At 38.1% G+C, this 25,611-nt stretch overlaps 1 protein-coding gene across 1 annotated transcript in view; it reads left to right on the top strand.

Moving 5' to 3' along the window:
* The window catches only part of NELL1 (neural EGFL like 1), an 845,852-nt gene that overhangs the window by 393,840 nt on the left and 426,401 nt on the right, over positions 1–25,611 (top strand). The window contains exon 13 of the mRNA XM_027852558.1: positions 25,411–25,536. Coding sequence (XP_027708359.1) covers positions 25,411–25,536 — 126 coding nt within the window. The remainder of the gene's footprint in view (positions 1–25,410; positions 25,537–25,611) is intronic.

Genomic DNA, 25,611 nt, shown 5'->3' with positions numbered 1-25,611 from the left:
CCAATGCTTACAGCCAATGTGTAGGAGTAGGAAATAGTCTCGAGGGGTCCATTTTCCATTCAAGTGGGCAAATATTTTTTTCTGTTTTTTTTTTTTTAATATAAGCTTCAAACTGAAAAAAAAAAAAGGTTCTCTGCCAGGGAAGCTAATATCTGTGCAGAATCAACTGGTGTCTAGCTATGCTTTAGATTTTGATTTTCTGATATGAGGTTTCAGCATGTATCTTCCCTATTTCCTACATGATTTATAATTGTACCCTGTTTAGCAGGGTGTTTTATCAGTTGGTTTCCCTGTGTCAGTGGGTCAATCTGCCTGTGAACACACACACACACACACACACACACACACGCACACACACACACAGAGGTACCATAGTAGAACAGATTTTGATTGTTCTTGAGGATGTAGCATTGAATGACACCATCCTCCCCCTAGGAGTTGACAGATTTTTTTCTCGTTTTACCTTTGACCCTGGCCTTCTCTGTTATATGATGTCATGCTCCATTTATCCTTGATGAGGCTGGTGTATACTCTGATTCCTTTAAGAGATGAATATGTTGTTTCACCACTTCACATCTAAGTCCTTCTTCCTCATCTGTCTAATTCCATCCTGTTGTCGTTCATTCCTTTCGGTTGTGTCTGGCTCTTTGTGACTCCATTTGGGGTGTTCTTGGTAAAGATACTGGAGTGGCTTGCCATTTCTTTCTCTAGCTCTTTTTACAGATAAGGAAACTGAGGCAGGCAGAAGTTAAGTGACTTGCCCAGAGTCACACATCTAGTAAGTTTCTGAGGCTGGATTTGAACTCAGGTCTTCCTGACTGCAGGACATGCATCCTATCTGCTGTGCCATCTAGTTGACCTCAAATTCAATCCTATGGGCATTTGTTAAATACCTACTTAACGCAAGGCTCTGAGTTGGACAGGAGGGGAATACAAGGACAAAATAGAAGATAGTGCCTGTCCTCAAGGATCTTATGTTCTGCCCATGCTGAGAAGAGGTCACAGGCTTCTTGTTATACTAGTAAACCATTACTACTTATAAGGGGCATGGCTGACAAAATTGTGTTGTGGAAGGAAGGAATATGGGACTAGAAGTCAGCAGATCTAGGTTCTAGTCTTGGTTAAATAGCCCTATGAAAGTGATCATCTCCTTACTTCTATGGACCTCAGTTTCCTCATTTTTCAAATGAAAAGGTTTCATGAAATGATGAGGCAAGATTCTATTAAAAATATTAGATTTGGAGTTCTTAAGCCTGGGGTTCAAATTCTGAATGTGAAACTCAGTTATGTGACTTTGGGCAAGTCATAACTTCTAAACCTCACTTTCAACTCTGTAAAATGAGAAAAATAATACTGCCTTTTTGGTTGGCATAAGATTAGCGCTTTGCAAATATTAACATATGATGTTATTGGTTTTTTAATTATGTTATTACTTAATTATGATCATCTTTAAGATTATTTTCAGGCTTCTGTGGCTTACTGAACCCAAGTTTATATGGAAGGACAAATAAACTTGAATATTTCTGTAATGTACTCACAGGCCTGATCTCTACTAGAAAAGAAACATGAAGATTTGGTAAAATTGCTTGAAAAATTTCAAGTCCAAACCAAGAACACTTTCAGCTTAATTATATGGGTTTGTACAAGAATAATCATGGAAGATGGTAGAGTAGGTGTAATGCAAACATCTGGAAGAGTGAGGCTCTTAGCCAGATGTTTGTTCTATGTTGTGCCTAATATGGGAAGAGGGAGGAAGAGGAATGAACATTTATCAAGCACCTAGTATGTTCCAAGCACTGTGCTAAGTGCTTTACAAATGTTATCTCATTTACTTTTCACAACAACTCTGTGAAATAAGTCTATTATTATCCCCATTTAACAGTTGAGAAAACTAAGGCACATAGAGGTTAAACACTTTTCCAGGGTCACTCAGCTGTGAAGTATGTTAGGCCAGATTCCTGACTCCAGGCTGAATGTTCTATCCATTGTGCCTATATATTATATTTCATATTATTGTATCATATCACATCATATTTCATAATATGCCTAAAATGGTCTTTGGAGAGCTTTGGGTGATTGAATGCTCCACCATTTTGATGGAGGTTTTGATATCTTGTTTGACATAGACACCCCAAAAGGAACACCAGTGTCATGAGTTTATTCTGTGGCTTTTATGAGTCCAATAATGTTCCCTAAAATATAACTATTTCATATTATAAAGGTCTGATATAAGGAATTTCCTCTGTAAACTAATAGACTCCCAAAGGTGAATGGGACAATAGAGATCATCTGATCTGACCTTCTTCTATTCTATGGCACACAGAAGCGCAATCACCAATGCAGGGTCACACATCCGGTACGTGGCAGAGCCAGCATTAGGAGTCCCCCAAGTGTCCAGTGTTCTCTCTCAAAGTAGCTTGTCTTATATCATGCTCATTTGTGCACATGTTGTGTATCACCAAAAAAAAAGTTCCTTGAGGTCACAATCTATTCCCTCCCCCCCGCTGCTGTATTCCCCAATGCCAGGGGATTGGGTAATTGGCTTTCCTGGAATCAGGAAGACCTGTACTCGTGTTCCCTCTGATATACTGGCTTTGTGACCCTGGGTAAGTCACTTAAATTCTCAGTGCCCTAGATAATTCTCTAAGATGTGAGTTGCAGATAATTTGCCTTTTCTGTCTGGGAATTGCCTATACCAATAAGGTAACATCCTGATCATATAAAACAAAAGCCCTCTATGTTGAGCATATCATAGGTCCTTAAGAAATACTTTTTGAATTGCATTTGGTAGAACCCAAGTGTCTTGATTTCCAGTTGAATGCATCATGCTCCTTTTGCTGTAGTTCTACTTTATTACTTCATTGGGAGATGGAGGTGATCTTGAGTTCTTGAAGGTTATGCCATTATGTTGTTAATTCTGGAAAGCTCTACTAAGTTGGGAATTCTTCCAGTAAAGGTCCAGTGATGGCCTGTGTGGCTCTCATCCAAGAACTAAGCTGGCCAAGTTCAGAGAAGCTTATTACCAGAAGATAAGTCACCAGGTGATTTATTTATTTATTTATTTTTTGGCTAGAGTAACCATGAAGTCATCTGTTAAGTGGTGGGGAATTATAGTCTGAATTGATAGAGGGAATTAGATAATGACAGGATTTTACAGTTGGAAGAGACAGCAGAGGCAATCCAGTCTAAGTCATACATATGTAATATCCAGTTTTTTAAAGTATTGTCACTGGGGCAGATTTATAAAATTCACAATAATTCTGCATTTGGAATTAGAGAAATAACTTCTGCTTAAGCCCCCAGTTACCAAGTAAGTCTCTCAAAAGATGTAGGGTTTGAACTGTCAGTTCTGTGCTGAGATCAGAGATCTCCCATGCTTTCTCCAATACAGGCTATGTAAGGACAAGATTAGTGTTTATGAGAAATTATATTAAATATGATAAATGTAGTCTTTAACAGTGTTTTTAAGAAATACAACTAAGTATACATAAGAGAAGCTCACAGGAAATGCAGGTTTTTCATATTTGGTTTTCTCTCACCCCCTCTCCCAGTTTAAAACAAATGAAAAACAAATACACAGTCACATAGCTCTTCATTCGTCCACATCATGGTCATCTCTCATGGTTCTGAAGAAGGGATTTGCTGAAGTCTTGGCCACTTTCTCCCATGGTCTCACTGCTCTCATGAAACAGCCCTTACCTCTACCTCTCTCTTCTTCCCTTCGCATTCTCTTCTAGTCCACAAACTCCTGCCATAACCCATATATGAAAGGTCTCCATCCTCCCAATTTCAAGGGCTGATCATGCATTGATTTCTTCTTTCCCCAAACTATAAAGAACTACAAATTCCAGCCAATCTCTTACTGCGGGTTGTTGCATTCCTCCTCCTGGGTTTGGAATTTCAGAGCTACAAACAGTCTTGCAACCTGTATTCTACATTATACATTTGGTGCAACGTGCACCAAATAACAATGTAAATGTTATTGACAAACATCCCAGGAAGTCACCTTAGAACTCCATCCATGGTCAAAATAAGACATAACAAAAACAAAAAAAAATGAGCAACAATGAATGCACCAGAAATCAGGGCCTTGTAGCCCTCTTGGAACAAAGGATCCAAAGGGCATTGTAGTTTTACATTTAATTATGCAATTAAGGTCTGTAATAATAAATCTGGTTTATATTCTTACAGCTACCCCTATAAATTATGGTCCTTATTAGACCTCTGAAATATCAAGTTTGTTCCTTTGGGCTCACTTCATGGGAACATATAATATGAGAAGGCTGATTTCTCCTCTGCCATTTCCAAAGTCCATTTGTAATTTAATACATTCAATCAAGGGAAACCTTAATCAGAGCCTTGTATTTAATATGTCCACACTGCCTTTTCCTCTCTCTGTCCTCTACAGCAAGTCCTCCTTCTGCTTATTCTATTCAAGAATTCCAGACTCCTGCCATGAAAAACCACTGCCCTTCTGTCCATAGGTTGATCTTGCTTCAATTTTCCCTTTTCCTAAATCGTGAAGAACTATAAATCCTAGGATTTTTTTTTTTTGGTGGCCAGCCAACCTCATTCCAGAAGATGTTACACATAAATCTACTCTATAACAAATCTGACCAATGTTTATCCATTCTTTACTTGACGATTTCCATTGAAGGGGAACCCTCTGCCTCTTGTGGCAGCCCATTCTGCTTTGGGATTGCTGTAAACTGAGGAGCAATAAGAACATTTTTTCCCTTATATTTAACCTTATGTTGACTCTTTGCAGCCTCCACCTGACATTACTAATTCTTTCTTTCCTTTGGAGATGAGAGGAGAAAGTCTATTTATGCACTATTCATCTTACCACAATGCTTTGGGTTTGATCTGACCATGGTGGTGTCTACTGAGACCATCACCTGCTTATTCCTGGAAGTTCCACTTCTTTTAATACAACCCAAGACTTCATTATGTTGTTGTTGTTTTTACTGCTCTAGTGAATTGATCCTTATCTAGCTTGCTCCCTATCAAACTTCCAGATCCTTTTCAAGCCAACTGCTATCTAACTAGGTGTCCACTGTCCTGTGCTTAGAATGTGAATTTTTGAAATAAAGTGCAACATTTTCTATTTTAGCCTGATATGACCTTTTGGGAGCTTTATTGCAGCTAGGAGCTTTCATATAGAAAGCACTAGATTTAGCATCAGGATTTTGAACCCTGCCTCAGTTACTTATTTGACCCTGTACATGCCACTTTACTCTTGTCTGACTCAGTTTCCTCATCTGTAAAGTGAGGATAAAAATTGTACTTATCTCCTATGATTTTCTTGAAGATCAAATTTATACACATACATATATCCACATGTATATACATATATATATAAAGCATTTTACAGACCTTAAGATATCATGTAAATACTATTATTTATTATTATTGTTAATTTGATATCTCTTATCTTTGCATAATTTGCTAATATATGTGCCATCTTGATACAAATGTTCAAGTGTGCAGGGTCAGGTGAAATACCTTAGAGGATTCTATTAGGGACCTTCTTTCAAGCTGTCGTTAAACCATTAATGGTTCCTCTTTGGGACCATCCAATCAGTTCTGAATCCAAAGCTACCTCCACCACTTTCAAATTATACTCTCCATCTAGTCCACAAGAATAGCAAGACTGTGTTAAATGTTTTGGCAAAGTCTAGGTAGGCTTTAATATTCCTCAAATTACCAATATAGCAATTTAGTCAAAGAGGAAAATGAAGTTTGTTTGGCATGATATATTTTTCAATAATATTTTATTTTCTCCCAATCACATGTAAAAACAATTTTAACATCCGTTATTTTTTTTAAGTTTTGATTTCCAAATTCCATCCATCCATCCCTCCTTCCCTCCTCTTTCCCCTTCCTTAGATGGTAAGCATTCAGTCTGTATTCAGACATCATCAGTTCTTGCGTGATATATTTTTGATGAATCTATGCTAGTTCTTAGTAATCACTGATTCCTTCTCTAGTTGTTTACCAACCACACATTTAATAAAGTCCTCCAGAATTTTGCCAGGAAGCAAAGTCAGGCTTACAGGCCTATACTTGACTGAACTCTATTCTATTTCTTTTTTTTGAGGGAAAAAAGCCATGATATTTGCTTTGGTACCTTACCTGTTCCTAATTTCCGAAGACCACTGACAGTGGCTTAGAAATCTCACATGCCAGTTATTTCAGTTTTCTAGGATATGGTCCATCTATTAGTATTGACGGGCCCTCAGCTCCCTCAATGTGATACTCTGAGGAAGGTTTTGGAAAGTACCTAAGAAGTATTTTGTTTCAGTGCATTTTTCCCCTTTGTTACAAGGGAAGGTGTGAATGCACGTGTACATGGGTCTGTGTGTGCATATATGTGTATGTGAAGGGGTAGGCAAGGGACAGATAGACATATCTAGAAGTGCTAGTGATGTACAAAAATAAAGTTTCAATAAAATATTTTCAAAAAGAAGAAAAAAGTTAACCAGCTCATAAAGAAGGCATAACTTGGACACCTTGCATTAAGTCATTTCCCACCTTCGGTGTTATACATGGATCCTTTATACCAAGACAGAGAAATGAGGAAAAATAGATGATGGAGAGCATACTAGTGGGTCAAAGACTTGATTCAAGGTAAAGAGCAATGATCCAATCTAACCCTATTCAGTTAGTATTTTTAAGTGTCTACTGTGTTCAAGGGACTGTTATAGGCACTGGTGATTGAAAGAAATAGTCCCTCATAAAATCTTATAAAGGAGGATATACCATATAAACAGGGGGGTATATTTGAGTGGCTAGGTGGCAAAATTGATAAAGCATGGCCTCAGGGTCAGGAAGATCTGAGTTCCAAGGCAAGCTACTTAACCTCTGTCTTCCTCATTTTTTAAATGGTGACAATAATTATACCTACATCACAGGGTTGCTTTAAGCATAAAATGAGATAATATGTGCAACGTAATTTAAAGGACTCTAAAATGTTTATAATAGTAGTAGTAGTAGTAGTAGTAGTAGTAGTAGTAGTAGTAATAAGTAGTAGTAAGTGGTGGTGGTGATGGTGGTAGTAGTAGTAGTGGTAGTAGTAAGTAGTAGTAAGTGGTGGTGGTGATGGTGGCAGTAGTAGTAGTAGTAGTAGTAATAGTAGTAGTAGTAGCAGCAGCAGCAGCAGCATTAGCGGTAGTAGTATAGGCTCATGCCTATTAGAAGAGGACTTAGAAGAGGAAAAGAATACTAACAACTTGGGGAATGAGAATAGGCTTCCTATAGAAGATGGTACATGAACTGACTCTTGAATTAAGCTATGGATTCCAAGAGTCATAGCTGAAGAGGGAGTTATTACAAGCATCAGGGAATACCTAGTCATTGTTGTTCATACTTCATAGTAGAAGAGGACCAATGAAGACCAGTGACATTGTTATGTTGAGGTCAAGGTACAGTGTATTTAACTGTGGCCGATCAGTCCAATACAAGTCAGGCACAAATAGTCTGAACATTTGGCATGGAGATGTCTCTAGACTTGGGAGTCTCACATTTCCTTCGTCCTACTGTGATTCTGCTTTGCTCAGAGGACACAGAACCTTCTTTGATGTGGGCATGCCAAGCTGGGTGGTCCTTTGCCGGCGTCTCCCATATCTCACAGTCAATACTAATGTTCTTCAGAGAGACCTTGAGAGGGTCCTTGGACCCGTTCTTCTGACCTCTGTGTGAGTGCTTGCCTAATGCCTTAGCAGATGAAATGCCAAATTGAGAGAATAGCAAATAGACCGGTTTGGGATGATAGAATAGTTCTGAGAATAGGGCTGACTCAATAGATTGGAGTCTGAAGACATCCACATGAGCCTTTGCAACCTCCACCTGATCCTGACCATTGGAAAGCTAAAGGAGTGGCATCATGACCAGTAAAAACCTGGAAGGAGTCTTGATGTTGTTTGCTCTGCATTAAAGATCTGAAGTTCCTTGTTAAATAAATAATGCATTTTCTCAGGAGCAGTAGGATGTGAATGTACGTGTGTCTGCATATATGTGCATGTGAAAGAGTGAGCACATCTATGTGCATGAACTTGCTGTCCAAATAGTTGCTGTCTATTTGAAATCTGTTCTGAAATGCCTTTGATTCTTTAGGCTTCCCCACAGACTCAGTCCCCAAAAGTTTCTTTTTAAATATACATCCTCTAAGCAGTGACTATAAATTCCATCTGTGTATTTTAAAATAATTTTTTTTTTTGTAACTGACAAAACCATCCTATTAATGTGTTGTTGACTCTTCCTAAGAGCAGTGAACGTTGTTTCCTTTCCACTTCCCATCCACCCCCAGCCAAGGGAATAAGATTTTTCACACCATGAGTGTTTTCCATTAAAGTATTTATCAAGCCATCAAGCTTGTTGTAGGCAAACACTTAGGTTAGGAAAATATATTTATTGTAAGAACCTCAGTTTACAAGGTTCTCTCTCTCTTTCTCTTCTTTCTTTTAAAGAGGCTTTTTAATTACTTGTTACATGTGTATATGCCATAGTACTTGATGAAGCAGAGGCTTAAAAAAGAATAAAAAGCTGTATTATCATGTCCAGAGAGAGAGGCAGCTCATTGAAGGTGGTGATAAAGCAAGTCCCATTTGGGTAATAGAATAGTCATGTCCCTGACATTTCTGGATGGGGAGGTCTACATTGTGGAAGCAAAATGGATTGGGAAACATACTCAGTTGGCTCAGCTGAATGCGTCACAATTTGAAGGTACAAGTTCAGACTCAAGAAAGAAAAGAAAAATAGTTTCCCAGTGAATCTGTGACCTCGTTGTTGTAAATGTATCCTCTCGTGAGGGATACAGATGCAACCTCTCCATGCTGGCCCATCCTGTGCAAATCTGGAACACATCTCTCCATAACCCCGCCCCCCCATAGGAGATCCATTCAATGGACTGAGAGCTTTCTTTCCTTTCTCATGACCTTTGGAGTTCTTCACTGGAGCACAAAGGCTATCCCCAGCTTATCCCTTACTCTCTCAGTTTGTGAGTAGCCCATATTCTTTTTCATTCATCTATTTCTTACATGATATCATTACTCTGCTTCTCTTTTGTAATTCCCTGTCTGTAACGCTTTGATACCTTCTTGCACTCACTTTGCACCTTTCCATTGGTTTTTGGGTGATACTCATTTTTAATTCTTCTGTTACTAGTTTTCCTTATCTTATAAAGATAAAATAAAAATTGAAGAATACTATTATTTAAAAAAATGATGGGCCTTTGTTTCATGGAGCAGTTCAGAGGATCATTAAAAGAACTTGACAGTTTCCCAAAGACAATCCTGCCCATTATCCTCCTGTTCATTCTTGTTCTCAACTCATTGTTCATTTGAGCTGTTACAAGAGATGTGAGGCACACACAAAGACAGAGATGGACACAGACACAGAGAGACAAAGTGATGTTGAGACAGAGATAGATGGATTATCAGTACAAGTTTTGTGAATGCATATCATAATGTAGACAATGGGTTTTCTTTTAAGCTCAAAGAAATTCCCCTAAAGTGAAAGGAACATCCAATTGACTCCTTATGTTAAAGCTGGGGCTTAGGCAAGTTGTTACTTTATTTGGACTTCTCAGATTTTCCTGAAGCTGGATTATTTTGGAGCTGGAGGAGTCTTTAGAGGTCATCTAGATCAACTCCATTATTTTACAAAAGAGGAAACTGAGGCCCGAGGTCCCACATGTGGTTGAGTGGGATTTGAACCAAATCCAACCTTCTTTTTACTATACCACACAACCTAGTCAAATTGCTTCTCAAGAAGGGGCTATGTCTGAAACAGTAGAAATCATAGGATCATATACGAAGCTCAAAAGAAACTTAGAGATCATCTAATACAAGCTGCTCATTTAAAGATGAGTAAAGTGAGGCACTGAAGGGTTAAGTCACTTTTCCAAGCTCATACAGTGGTAGAACTGTGATCCAAACCCAAGTTCTCTAATGCCAAACTTAGCAGCCTTTACACTGAACCAACCTGCCATTTTTGTAATTACTATAGAAATAAAATTGTGTAACCATGGCATTCTAATATTAATGTCTTACATGGAGGGTGAGGGTGGCTTTGAGGTGGTAAAAACCTCATTTTCCTTCCTCTTGCCCACTGTTACCACAGTGAAGAAAACAGACAAGACATCTGTAGCACTAGCTGTTGCTGGTGACTCTGACAAGATCACCAAGTGTCTATCCTCTTCTGAGGCTACCTGTGGCTAATAGATGGTCATATCTGATTCTTCCATACTGTTTATAGACCCTCACAGTTTTTCTTTTCTCTTGAGTGTACTTGTAGTTCAGATCATGAGACACTCACTTGATACCCAGTTGGGTTCCTATGTCTTATTCCTTGTTCTCCCAACCCCCTAGCGTTTATTCTTGAATTTCCCCAGACCAAATATTGATCTCCATCTTTGAGAAGACTGGTTGCTCCCTTCTATTGCCTTATATGTCTTAAGAATTTGAAAAGTTAGATTCTATTCTCCTTAATTAGGTTGAAGGATGTTTAAATTTCCTTTTACTTACCACAGTGACCGGAGAGCACACTGCACATAGCAGAAGCAGGATCCCTAGCTATCTGTCTTTTCATCAGCAAGGTAGAACAATGGCTAGAGAGCTGGACTTGAGTCAGAAAGACCTGACTTTGAATCCTGCCTCACATACTTACTAGCTGTATAACCCTGGGCAAATGGCTTACCTTCTCTCAGCTTATTTCCTCAACTGTAAAATGAATATAATAATAACACCCATTTTATATAGTTGTTGTTAGGATCAAATGATAAAACACACATAAAGTACTTTGGAAATCTTAATCTGTGATATGGCTATGATGATGATGATGATGATGATGATGATGATGATGATGATGATGATGATGTTTGCTTTTTTGTCCTAGACGTCATAGGTTAGAATTGTCTTCCTTTATTTTGGACTGGTAATCTAACAAATCTAATAAATGTACTTTCTGATTTTTCGTAAAGGCATCTCCCATTTTCTCTAACACAGCTTGTCCTAGAAAAGCGACAATACCTGAGAAGGTTTCATTAAGGACGCAGCCATCACTGACCTTGTGATTCAGCATCAGAACTGCTCAATTCCTTGATGTGTACAGTGTGTTAAGAACTTCGACAGTTTGCACCATAGGAGGCACCCCATATGAGACTCTCACTAGAAGGATAGAAAGGACCTCAAACACATATATGTAGAGAAATCCATCCAGCTAACCTGAATCCCTGGAGTTTCATCACTTTTCCACATGAAAGTCTCACCTGGTTCTCTGGCTTCCCATGTTTATAACAGTCAGCTCTATATTGTGAGAGACAGGTTCATATTGCCAACCCAGAAGATGGGGTACACTGCTTCACATAGGTTGTTTGTTGGCAATTGGGGAAGATATGGGGGAGAGGGGAGGAGAGAGTGGAGAGCTTCAGGACTAATGCCCTTGTCGGGGTTATTGGTAACAGATGTTACCTTCCTCCTTATAGATCAATAGCCCTACCTTCATGATTGTGACAATATATTCTTTTTACTGAAATACATTTTCAGAAGAAATGGTTTCCAAGGACCATAGGCCACACATTATTGAGTAATATTAGGATATGCTAGTTTATTGTGCATGAAATTAATTGGAATGGGGAACAGTGTCAATTCCAGTTCAAGATGACTATTTCATTAGAAGAGATTCCTTCATAGATCATACTCGAACCAAAATCCCTATTCCTGCCCAACTCTGACTGCTCCAATATTGATCCTATTAGTAGTTGTCTAAGTTACAGAATGATTTTCTAGACCCCAGATTGTCTTCATTAACTATGTACTCTGAGGTCCATAGAATTCTGTTTGTTTATTTAATTCAGATCCCAATATCTAACCACTGGTTAATTTGAGGCAACAGTGAATCTGACCCAAATCTGACACAGAATAATTTGTAATTGAAAGTTGAAAACTTGGGTACTTTGTTTTGCTGGCTAGAAGTGGGGGCAGATAGCACAAAAATTTGACCAAAGACTATAGAGAGTTGATGTTTTATTATTATGTGATAATAGGAGGTTTTGTTTTGTTTGGTTTTGTTATTGTTTGGCTTTGCGAAAGGAGTGGTTGAAACAGCCTGGAAGAAACAGGGAGAATGGACACATTCATTGCCATTCCAGTCCCCACAACGAACTCTGAAACTGATTTCTCTTTATCTCTGTGAGCCCAGGGCTTAACTGCCTGTGTTGCAATCAAAGTGATAAAAACAGACTATCAAAATCTGATGACAGGGTCTTATTCTAACAGTTTTTCTTCTGAGAAGAGATTGGGGGGGGGGGGGACCTGCTAGAACTTCTGCTTGGGTTTCTATTGAGTTTTCTTCATAATGACTAACCAAGTATTAACATGTAAAGAAAAATCCTTTTCAGGACCAACCTATATTTTTCTTGGTCTCAGCAGCACAGCAGAATCCAAACTCCCTTCCAGTCTCTGGGACAGATTCTGGTGGGATGGGATTTTTCCTGGACCTGACACTGTTTCAGAACCACTTTGGCATATATATTTGCCACCTTACTGGAAAGGGCTTCATAACTGGGTTATTCCATGCTCTCAGAAATGTTGGGATTGTAGGAAAAGCATGGAGTGGGATCCTATAATAATTTTGCACTTTGGGATAAAAATGAGTGCAGTATAAACCTAAGTCCTACAAAGAGAGAAATAGGCTAATGTCAGTGCTTGATTCTAAAACCAAGTCCAACATGGGAAAATAGTTTTGTATATATTTCTAATCCTGACAACCATCAAGCGATATAGTTAAAGCTAATAAAGAAGAGGCTAATTTTACTGTTCATTAAAGGACTGGAGGATCACTTTCATTTTCAATCTGCAAGTGTGTTTTGGCAAGATATGTATTTTCATGACATCCAACACCTTGAGTGATGCAAGATGGGGGTAGCTAGATGGTGCAGTGGATAGACTACCATTCCTGGAGTCAGGAAGGACCTGCGTTCTGATCTGACTTTAGATACTATCTAGCTGTTTGACCCTGGATAAGTCACTTAATCTTTGTTTACTTTAGTTTTCTCATCTCTAAAATGGGGATGATAATAACAGCCACCTCCCAGGGTTGTTGTGAAGATCAGATGAGATAATATTTGTAATTAGTACAGTGCCCAGTGCATAGTAAGTACTATATAAATGTTAACCATAATTGTTATATAAGAATATTGCATTATTTTTATTACACAGCTCATGGAACATTTAGGCACATGGAGAATTTTAATGTTTAGGACTCACTCCTGCCATCACAATATAGCTGAGAAATTAATCCTTGCAAAAGAACAGGTATATGCTGTATGGCAATTGGCCTTCTAAGACCTAGCTACATTATGCTTCAAACAGAAATAAAATATTGTAGCAGGACAGAGTGCTCAGCTTGGCACCAGGACGATCTTTGAATCTTGCCCCTGTCCTTGAGACAGGACTTACCCTCTCTGAACCTTCCTTTCCTCATGGACCAAATGAGGAGAGCAAGGCTTTGGGAGGATTTTAGTACTCTACCCTCCAGCCCTCCAATCAGAGAGGAAAGGAAACTGAGGCAGTTAAGAAGGCAGCGGTGAGTCTCAAAAATAGAGGCAATCAGCTTGACGATGAGTTGTCAGGTAACCAGCTTGTCCTAGGAGGGTAGGATGTTCCCTGGAATGAAAACCAAGCAAAGCTGCTGATGCAAAGTGGAGAGTTCCTGGAAAGTTCATCTCCCAGTCCTTTAAAAAGGTAGCTTTGGGAGGAGTTAGATTGCACTGGGTGGGAAGGCAAGTAATACGGCCTGAAGGATTATTTTGGGCTGGGTTTTATGTGGGTCTCAAAGCTAAACTGAAGAGTTGTAGAGCCTCACTTTCCTTATCTACCAAATGGAAATGATGACTTCTTTGTCTAGGTTGTAGAACTGGGTGGATCAAATAAGGAGTACTCTGAAAGCTATAAAGTACTAAGGTTATGCCCTCCACATCTCAAGGATTAGGGGCACAGTGCTCCCATGATCTAGAAAATATGCATAACATTTTTTGGCTCTCACTTCATACCAAAGAAGACGTTTGAATTTTTTTCTTTTTTCTTTATGGGGTGTTTGCAGTAACTTATTGTTGGATCAAGTATTTTGATCATAGGCTCTGTATCATCTGTGGCTTCTGCAAAACTCCCCCAAAATTCCCATTTAATTTCTTATGCCTCCCTATGATATAGCGAAACCCGGATGGGAAAAGTTGCTATGTAGAAGGGATAACTATATAGATGTGCAAGGTATTGTATGTATCATTAGTGTATTCACTTTTTCATTTTTCCAGTCTCTGAGAAGTTGAGGAGTTAAAGTGTTACTTTGAAAGTCCTCCCCTCCCCATTTCATTAATGACTTGCCCACGTCTGCTTTGCCATATGAATAAAGAGTTTGCTTCTTCTAGACTCCAGATTCTGTCAGGTTATGATGCCAAGTCCTTTTGACACAAGTGTCAAGGGATGATACAAAAACGTGGGTCAGTTTTCATAAATATTTTCCAGGGACTGTAGGAACAAACAGATAGAAAAAGAAACTGCAAAAAGCTCAGATTAGGCGATGAAGGTCAACACAACAGGAGCCAGTTGAGAGCCTGGGGAGCGCAGTCTACCTTTTATTATGAGCAGACAAGTCCCATTAACCTCCACAGGCAGTAGGTGTATGGGAATAAAGGGAAAGCTTGGTCCTATTCTCTTTCCTTTTACATGCTTCTGCTTGGGAGGAATAAAGACTTTTTCAGAAGTTATTTTGTTGCTGGTATAGCATTTAGTCCTCTCATAGGGATGGTGATATGGTGTAGTAGACAGAGTACTGGCTCTGGAATCAGAGGCCTTGATTCAAGACCCACCTTCTACCTTCTTTGCAACCTGTGTGACCTTGGGCAAGTCACAACCTTCCTGGATCTGTTTCCTCACCTGTAAAATGAGGGGGGTTGAACTCAGTTACCTCTGAAGTCTCTTTTAGCTCTAAATCTATAATTTTATAATCATGAATCTTTCTGGGTTTGAAATGTGTGTACTATGCACTTCCTACCTCAAATGTGTAGAGATGAGACTAGATCATTTGAAGTCTCCTCTAGTTCTAATATCTTTGAAAATTCAGGGTAATTCTCTTCTTCCTTCTCTTTTTCCTCCTCTTCCATAGACCTATGATTTTATCAGTGTAGGAAATCCTTGGTATGGAAAACCCATCCAATAATACGTATATGTAACTTTCCAGTGACTTTCAGAATTAAACAGTTGTTTGGGGGCACTGAAGTATTTAAGTGATTTGCCCAATATTCTACCTCCAGGACGTATTAGAGGGAGGGTTTGTAACTATGTCTTCTTGATTCCAAGGCAGGTCCTCTATTCACTACAGAATGCCATGTCTGGCCAGCTCATTAAGTATCTCTAAAGGGAGTTCTTCTGACCTCTAGCCATGCCATGCCCTATAGTATAATGAATGGTGCTGATTTCCAAGTCCTCCCCCTCCCCACATGTGTATCTGTTGGTGCTATGAACTAGATTATCCACGTTGCTTGGTTATATGTGAAATATCATTATGCTATGTCAGGTTTTATTTCAAAATCCATAAATATGCTTTTTAAAAAGGAAAACAAATGACTTCAGTGACCAGGAGAGAAATATAAATCATATATATTTTATCATGTCCGAATACCACTGGAAGATGAGCTTGAATATTTGAAACACAACAAAAAGATCTGTATGAATGAATCGCCATTTGAGCTCTATTGTACCTGAACTGATAAATGGTGCCGTGTGCTTCATAGATGAATTTCTAACATTAGATTAAAAAACCCAAAGCTTTTTTTCTCTCATCAGGTGCTTAATCTTACATGGGTCTTTCTGAAGTACTAAATGAATTGAATCAGACTTCACCTGTGGTTTTGGATTCCTGCCAGGGATGGATTCCTTGGCCCAATTTGTTTCCAGGGGCAGTAAGGTCCTAAAATGATCAAATGTGAGAATTTGATTTATAAAGGTCAGAGAAGCAATATAGGGCATAAAGCTAGGCTATATTACAGAATGAGGCCATATGGGAGAAAATGCCATGGATGATAATGAGCGTGAAACAGAAAAAAATTGGATCGCGGATAGTGTGGAAAAATCAGACATGGATGGAAAAGTCAGTGTGTTTCAGGCACTGGCCTCTGCTTACATCAAAATTTTCTCACTCTACCTTATGCCTTCATGATGGTCAATGTTTGCCTCAAGATACATATTGAATTCCGTTGAATATATTTGCGTTACTTTTAAAAACTACTGTCTCTCGGTTTATGGCTTTTTTTGATAGAAACACAATAGAGACACCTATTGGAGGGAAATCTGGACTCAAGATTATTAGCTGACCCAACTAGTGAAGATCCCTGGAATGCCACAGACCCTAAAAGTGCCAAACGAATCAATATACTTGGAGGTACTTGGTGTAGTAGAAAGAGTGCTGGATCAGGAGTCCAGGGACCTGAGTTTAAATCCTGTCTCTTTCAATGTGAGATAAGCTGGACAGTGTATTATAAAGCTCGACAGCCAGTATAGTGAATGGCCTTGAATCTAAGTCATATAAGAAATCAGTTGATGGAGTCTAAGAAAAGAGGACTCAGGGGGATATGAGAGATGTGTTTAAATATTTGAATGGTTGTCCTATAGAAGAAGGGTTCGTCTTGTTTTGCCTAAGAAGTTAGAATGAAATACTATGGGTTGAAATTATAAAGAAGCAAATTGGGCTCGATTTCAGGATGAAGAAGAAGAAGGAAAACTTCCTAATAATTATAGTTATTCCAAAATAGAGTGGAACTGTCTGGAGAGATGATGAGTTCTCCTTCACTAAAGGTCTTCAGGCCAAGGCTCAATAACTATATATATATGTGTATATATATATATATATATATGTACATACATATATATATCTGACATGTTATGGTGGGTATTAAATTTCAATATGCTTTGAAATATGTTGCTGTTAATTCCCTTCTAATTTTGAAATTCTACTGCCTTGGGCAGAGTCTCTTGACTTCTCTAAACCTCATTGTCCTTAATGGGACTATTGGATAAAATGATCACAATGCTGTTGATATTATAGTATTTGGGGACAAAACTAAGAATACTTGGTCATTTGATAGATTGGAGATTTGATTAATGAGTATGATGTAAGTACTCTCTGCAGTGGTGTGGATCACAAGGCAGTACCTCCTCCTCGTGCATGAGTTGCATCCATGTCCTTCCATAAATCTTTCCTAGAGAATCTGGATTATAATTTCTGTTGCTTTTTAAAAATTCTGGAGACCACTGCAACACTTGGACTATCTGCTATTCCTCATTTTCTCTGTATGACCACTTATTTGTTTAAGACAAATGATGTCTTTTATAACATGTTCCCTACGCTAGTTCGTATTGATTAGTACAACACAGCATATTTACATAACCCCTAGCTTTCAGAATCTGCTGAAATTTGAATCCTTCTAAGATTGTATTTCTCTGAGATTCACAGCTATATGACCTCCCTGCCTTATTTGTGGAATTGATAAGATGGACATCAACAGGGAACATTCTGGTCTCCCTCCTTCCTTACTTCCATTAAATCACATAAGACTATTTCTCCTATAGGTTTAGAGATCTTAAATGACTTGTTTATGGTCATACTGCCTAATAGGTGGTAGAGTGGCCATCAGGAATGCTGGTAAAAAATTGAATGTTGCTGGAAATTCCTTGAAGGTGAATATCTTTCATTTTCATATGTGAGAGGCATTATGGCATAATGGATAGGGGATTTGCCTCAAATTTAGGGGGAAAACCCACCTAGGTTCAAGTTGTGGTTCAGACAAATTCTCCAAATTTTGACCCTATGACACTAAGCAAATCACTTAACCTCAGAGCTCTAGACAGCCCTTTAAGACTCCAAGTTGCAGAGAAGGTACCAATCCACAATTGTTAGAGGGTGTTTTTTTAACCCCCATCTTGGAATTCCCTATATAAGTGAAATCACTGGGTCAGTCCCTATACCTCAGATATGCAAGGAGAGGTAATTTTTTGTTGAGAAACAAGATCCTTTCTAAATTTTGGATGAAATCCTTCTTCCTGGGACATGGATCTAGCAATCTTGAGGGAATCAATTCCACATCAATATATGGAGGTTGGGGTGGTGTTACCTAGAAGACAGAGATGGATGAGAGGAACAAAAATTTTGAACCTTTCCTGGAACTTTAAAGGGTAGTTGGGTGCATCTGCCCTGAGTAGACTAAAGCTAAAACTCGAGATTTTTCCTGATACATTTTGAATAAAGATCTTAATTTTATGCATTACTTTTAGGAAAGGAAACACTACCATTTAGGAAAGTCTCAATGTTCAGAATAGAATGGCATCATTATTGAGGAAAAATCTAGGGATATAAAGCCCCTCTTTCATTTTAACACTGTGGGTAGTTTTCTTCTTTAAATCTTATCAACTCACTTTTTTTTTCTTCAAGTCTTAGTTTTCTCATTTATGAAAATTCCAACATCCACTTTGACTTTCCCTTAGGTGGCCTAAGATTGACAACATGTTATTTGGGTTGTAGGTTTTTATTGTAATATCTCAGTTGTTCAAAGTTGTTCTCAAGATTATTTTGTCAAGATATTCTCCATTTAAACTGTTAATTCTATTGTGATTCTTAATATAATCCAATATATTTCTGGAGCTCTCTCAAAAGTTTTATTGAAACTATTTTCAGGGCAGGAACTTTCACCAAGGACTTTCAAGATAATTTATATTAATTTTTAGCAATTGCCCAGTTAATGATATTCCCATTTAGAAATTGAATTTATTGCCAGTTCATCACTTTCTTCCTTCTAGTTATCCCAAGGTCCCCCATCTGCCAACTTTGTCCACATCCCCATCCAGTTGTCCTTCCTGCGGTTATTATCTCTCATAGCTAAGTGATGAAACTGTGCAAAGAGGAATTGTGTCAGACTAATTTTCTGATTATATTAGTCAACATATATTTTGCTTTATTTGGAGGCACTCTTCTGCCTGGATCTATGCCAGCAAATAGTTATGCAAAAAACAGAATTGCTGAAGCCACCAAGTGGAAAACCTGTTAAAAAGGGGCAGTCAGCAATGTAGCACTGATGTGCCTCCATGGTCTCCCAGGTGACTTAGAGGGGTACTGATTGGATAAACAAATGTAGCAAATTCTCCCTGGAATGTCTCGTCCTTCCCCACATCTGCTTTTTGAAAAAAAAAAAAATATATGTATATATGTGTATGTATATGTATTTTTTTCCAAGGGCCTCCAAATTTCACTTAACAAGGCAATGGCTTACATGGTTCAGAATCAAATAAGCTTGTTACAGATGAGTCACTCCTTCAAATCTAGCCAGGCCAAGGCCTTTGAACAGCTGTGTGGGGGCCTGAGGGAAATGAGCCTATGGATTCAGACTGGTTATGAGTTGTCAAATGTGCACAGCTCAGAAGTGGCCATCCGTGTTGATAACCTTGCTGGCAGCTGTTGTCAACTAGCTAAAGATTAAACCTTCTCTGAGGCAAGCCTGAAAGGGTTCTTCATTTTTAAATGAGTCAAAGAAATATAGATTTCAAGTCAAAAGGGACCTTCAAAGTCATTTATTTCATCACCCGCATTTTATAGATGAAGAAACTGAGGCCCAGAAAGGTTAATTGACTTGACCGTGATCACACAGAGCCAACTCATCTCTCTTGAGTTCCAGACATTATAGAATGGTCTAGAAAAGGGGTTGTTAATCTTTTATTATGTTAGGGCCTCCTTTGGCATCCGGTGATGCCTATGAACCTTTTCTCAGAATGATATTTTCAAATAATTGAAGGAAATGCTAAATTTCACTTAGAGGTTACTGAAAATAAAGATGTAATTGTTTCTCATCTAAATTCATAGAATCCTAGAAACCTTTCCATGTACCCCTGGGGGAGGGGGATGGAAATCAGTTGACCCTGGTTTTAGAACCTATTGTCTAGTTCCAGGGAAATGTGGAAAGGAGTTTGTGTTGTGGTTATACAACTTTATCAATAAAATCCAACTTTATTCTCTTGCCCTTTGTGAAGGGGAAGAGCAATGAATTTATTGTAAGAAACCCGGCATTCCTCCCATCCCCTACATAAAGTTATACAATGCTTTCCTTCCTATAGGTTTATGAGGGCCCTATGCCCCTATTGAATGAAAATTATTTTATGTTAGCTTTGAAATTCTCTTTAAATAATAGCCTGCAAACTTGACCCCATGTCCTATCCTATTCAACCCTCTCTAGCTCTCTCTAAGGCATAGGGTCTAGTGGGTGGGCATAGGGCTTATTTTTTTTTTATGCTGGAATCAGTGTATTTGAGATGAAAGGGTAGGAGTTTGCTATAAGTAGAAGAATGGAAGCGTTAGACTTACAAATAGGAAGCCATGGATCAAGAACACCAGATATCATGCTGGCCATTTGGTGCATGAGGAGTTCTTTCATGAATCAATGACTATGTGGAAGGGCTTTAACTTAACTAAGCTTCAAGAGGAGACTCAGTAAAGGGAACACTTATGCAACTGACTCAAAGAGTGGCATTGACAGAGCTCAGCATTTGAGGACATTCTTTTGTCCTGGATGCCCCAACTCAGTCTTTGGGGCTGTTGGGCACCACTCTAGCTTTCATTTTCCTTAATGAGTTGTAGATGACATAAAAAATGTCGTCAAAGTAAATGAGTGGCAACAGACATCAGAAATGAGAATGGAGTCCTATGGTACATAAGACACTCAAAATATCTATACTTCTGTGAAGTTGGTATTTTTTCATTTAACAGATTGTATGGGCCATTATGCCAGAAGTTTCTGGCCCTCAACTCTAGGTTCCTCTCCCCTTAAAATTGACAATATCTGAAGGTGTCAGAATGAGACGGAATAAAGTAGTCTAAATAGAATCAATTTTGCAGTCAGAAGACCTGGAGTGAAATATCAGCTCTTTTACTTGCTACTTATTTATGAGAAGGGTCAAGACATCATCCTGTGGGTTTCAGTTTCCTTGGTTATAAAATGAGGGGACTTAATGCAGTTAGGACCCAAAAAGATCTTGACAGGCCTAAGATGTCAAGTCTTGTACATCTGTTAAAAAATTCTTCACTTTGCAAATGTAAGATGGAGAAGTCATGATTACGCAGCAGTTTGTCTGAAAAAAAGAAAAACAAACAAACAAACTCGAGATGTTTACGGAACACAAGTTCAATATGAAACAACAATGTGATATGGCAGTCAAAACAGTTTCCAGGAATATGAAGGTGCTAGTATCTCAATACTCTGCCCTGGTTAGATCATACGTGATGTATCACTTTTACTTCTGGCTGCCACAATTTAGGAAGGACTTTGATAAGCTGGAGACTATACAGAGAAGGACAATGAAAATAGTGAAAGGCGTGAGCCCATGTCTTATGGGGACTGGTGATATTTGGGCTGAACAAAAGACATGAGATTAGAATGTGCTAACTCTCTTCAAGCTTGTGAAAAGCTTTTGTGTAGAAAATGGATTAGATATGTTCTGTTTTGTTCTAGAGGGCAGAATTGGGACCAGTGGGTAGCAGTAGCCAAGATATAAATTAAGACTTAGTGTCTGGGAAGTTTTCCTAATAATTAGAAAATAAAATGAGCAGAGTGGTTGATTGACTTAGTGGATGACTATCTCTTGGGTTTCCTAATGGAGGGGTTTCTTTCAGGTATAGGTCAGAGGGTAAATGCCTACTACCGTCCCTCTCAACTCTGAAATTCAATGATTCAGATGATCATAAGGTTCTTTCTTTCTTGTGATCCTAACACTTCACACAAAAGAAATTCTCTCCCAGTTGTAGGTAGCTGACTAACAGGAGCAAAGTAGGCATTATATTACTGAGGAATAACTGCTAGGTTTAGTAGGTCTTGAAATGTAGCAATATAAGTGAAATTTTCAAGTTGAAATCTTATTAAATGCACCAGAGAAACTAGTTTAAAATAATTCCACGGTGAATCTTACATACCTTGTTCGTATGTAGTGGGTTAGTGGTTTGCATATTGTTTCCCCCATTACTGTGAATTCCTTGAGATCAGGGACTATCTTCTGCCATTTGTTGTATCCCCAGTGCTCAGCACAATGTGTGGAACATAGTAGGAGCTTCATAAATACTTATGAACCACGAAGCCCTTTGGCTGCATGTTTGATACTTCTCATATAGTGTAGAGAAAGCCCAGGTCTTTGTGACCTCAAGTCTGGCATTCAATCCGGTATGCCATGCTGCCTCACTAGGCTTTGAAGATCACATCAGAGGTGATCTGACCAGAGCAGAGTATCGTGATCCTAGCTGGCATGGTATAGTGGAAATTATTTTAGTACAATAATTGAATTCCTTCAACTCAGTTTCTTACCCACTGAGGTTCCTTTGCAATTGCACTGTATATATCTTGTTTGAACAATTTTTTCATGTTCTCGCTCTCTCATTCTAATGTTGGTTGGACAGCAGGGACCATGTTTCTACCTTTCTTTTGTCCCTAGTGTTGGTACAATGCCTGCAACACAGTAAGAACTTCATAAATTTTGACTGAATTATTGATACTTACACAACCTATCTTCATAGGGTTGTTGTAAGAAAAGGACTTAAAATGTAATATAATGCTGTTTTTTTTTTAAGGAGTCAGCCCATTGTGCTGAAAACAGTGCTGGAATTGAAGAGACGTGCTTTGATCTTACCTCTGATACTCAACAACATGTGATCATAGACAAATCACCTAAATTCACTGACTTAATTTTCTCATCTGTCAGATGTACATAATAAGACATCTACTACCTACCTCTGAGGATTTTTATGAGGATTCAAAGAAAAGATGTATGTAAAGGGCTTTGTAAATCTTAAAATATGTGTTACTTATTATCGCAGTTATAACTTTTATTTATTTCATGACATATCAAGGCCAAAGAAGTTATCATTTGGTAACCAGCCTACTAGGGATGAACCTCTCTCTTCTAAACTTGAGGGGTCTGCAGACCATAAAGTCAGTCTATAAACATCTAATGGTGGAGGGGTTCACCAGGCTAAGGTGAATCATCAGGTTATAAATTTTGTTTGTCTCCACAGACTCACAAAACTAGCTAAATATTTGTGGTCATTTACGAATTTCATTTAGAAGCAAGAAGTTCAGATTGATGTTCAAATCTTACCTGAAGCTCCATAGATTATTTTTTTTCTCTTTATAAGAAACTATGAAGATCTAATTCCTACCTATTTGCCTGAAGGAATGTTTTGGGACTTTTTTGTCGGGCACCAAATATAGCTGTTCAAAGGCCATTGTCAGCATGACCCTGAGACTGGTTAATTTTTCTTTCTAAAAAAAAATTATTTTATTTTTAATTTATGAAATAAAACAAGGATTCCTATAACATAGTAGAATTTAAAAAAAAGATTTGCACATGAAACTGCAAATCTATTATGTACAATTTGCTATTCCTTTTTAATATACAATAAAGTTATCATGTAATTTTCTTTTTTTTTCTTTGCCTTCCCCTCACTGTGGAGATGGATAGCATTAGACACAAATATACATGTGTTTACAAATATGTATATATGCATATTATATATTTATATATACACAAATTTATATGTAAAATCATTCTATATATCCTTCTATTTATCAATTCTTTCTCTGGATGCAGATGCCATCTTCCTTCATAGGTCCTTTGTAGTTAGTTTGGGCATTTACAATAGTCAAAATGACTTAGTTGCTCAAAGTTGTTCTTAAAACAGTGTTGTTATTACTGTATACAATGCTCTCTTAGTTCTTGTCATTTTGATCTTCATTATTTAGTGCAAATCTATCGACGTTTTTGAAAATTAATGAGCTTATCTTTTTTATAGCACAGCAGGGTTCTGTCACAATCATATATCACAACTTGCTCAGCCATTCTTTTAAATAAGAGGTCAACAATGTGTCTCCATTGTTTGGATGTTACATAAATAAAATTGGGTTTCTGGGAAGTTAACTAACTCCATGTCTCTCTTTGAAGACCTTGTTGGGAGAAAACTGAAATAATTGCTTCTTTTCCTCCTCTTATACTTTTTCCCCTTCCTTTTCTTTCTTTTATTTGTTTTCTTCTTTATTTTCCTTTGCCCCTTCTTTTTTCCTACTCTATGGTTATTTTAATTGTGATTTTTTAAAAATACTTCCTTTTAGAGAAAGAAAGGAATGAGTTTCCCAAATACATACTCTGCCTGTTTTAATGTTCAGTAACCAAGTCTAAGGATTTTAGGGAGTGTCACAGTGATCATCTTTAGAAATATATAGTCAACTAATTAATTCATTTCATATCTCCTTTGCAAAGTGTATGTTTTTCAAAGTGACCCCTAGAGTTGTTATTATTATTGTTCAGTCATTTCAGTCATGTCTGACTCCTCATGACCCCATTTTGGGGCTTTCTTGGTAAAGGTAATAGAGTGCTTTGCCATTTCCTTCTCCAGCTCATTTTACAGATGAGAAAACTGAGGTAAACAGAGTTAAGTGACTTGCCCAGGGTCACACAGCTAGTAAATGTCTGAGACCAGATTTGAACTCAGGGCTTCCTGACTCCAGGACTGACACTCTATCTGCTGCACCACCTAGCTGTCCTACTACTAGAGTAGATACAATCTAATTTTTGACAGCATATTCCTAATATGACTACAGCCAGAATATATTTCAACTCACTCCCAATTACTAGTTAATTCAGTTCTTATCATGAAAGCCAGAGAGAGGAACATAAATAGTTCTCCCCTCCCCCATTAATAATATTGAATTGTGCTGGAACATCCCATTATAATATCCCACAGTATATGTCATAGGATTGTTGAATAACTACAGTAATTTGCATCATGTCTGTGGGCATGCCTGCTACAGCTGCTGTATCAGCAATCTGTTGTGGGCAAAATGAACCCCTCTGTGACAGCATTTTGCAGTATATAGAGTAAAACATGTCTTAGTAAGAAAGACAAGTACAATTATACCTATTCCCTTGATCTTTCTAGGGAAAACTGTGCTATAAATGGTGGACATGTGATAAATATTAATTAACACATATCAAAACCATGGACACAACTCTTCTTGGCTGTGGGTTTTTAAAGAATTCTCTATTTTAAGAGGAAAAATGGAGAAGCAAGACTCTGCCTCCCTATTTCCTAGGTTGTTAGCAGTTATATCTTGAGTCATATTTTTTCTAAAAATAATTTTTTTTGGTTTGAGAATCAGTCCCATTCATGTGCTGTTTCACACTTAAGCTTTTACTCTTAATATGTCAGACCAATTTTGATTGCTTTAAAGGGTCCTTGTCTTCTGTTTCATTCCAAAATTATTGTGCTCTTGACTAGGCACTGGGGTGCTTCACTGATAGGTCTCTTTCTGGTTCTTCTCTCCTTCAGATATTGATGAGTGTGCCGCTAAGATGCATTATTGCCATGCTAACACAGTGTGTGTTAACCTGCCGGGATCGTATCGCTGTGACTGTATCCCAGGATATATCCGTGTGGATGATTTCTCATGTACAGGTGAGTCTTAAGCAGTGATGGAACGATGCTATGGTGGTATTGTTATTATGTCTAGCCAATTTTATATCTACATTT

This window comes from Vombatus ursinus, unplaced genomic scaffold, assembly GCF_900497805.2.
Source record: "Vombatus ursinus unplaced genomic scaffold, bare-nosed wombat genome assembly UNPS02009770.1, whole genome shotgun sequence".
Lineage (NCBI taxonomy): Eukaryota > Metazoa > Chordata > Mammalia > Diprotodontia > Vombatidae > Vombatus > Vombatus ursinus.
The sequence above is the reverse complement of the archived record's forward strand: the minus strand, read 5'-3'. Positions and strand labels throughout refer to the sequence as shown.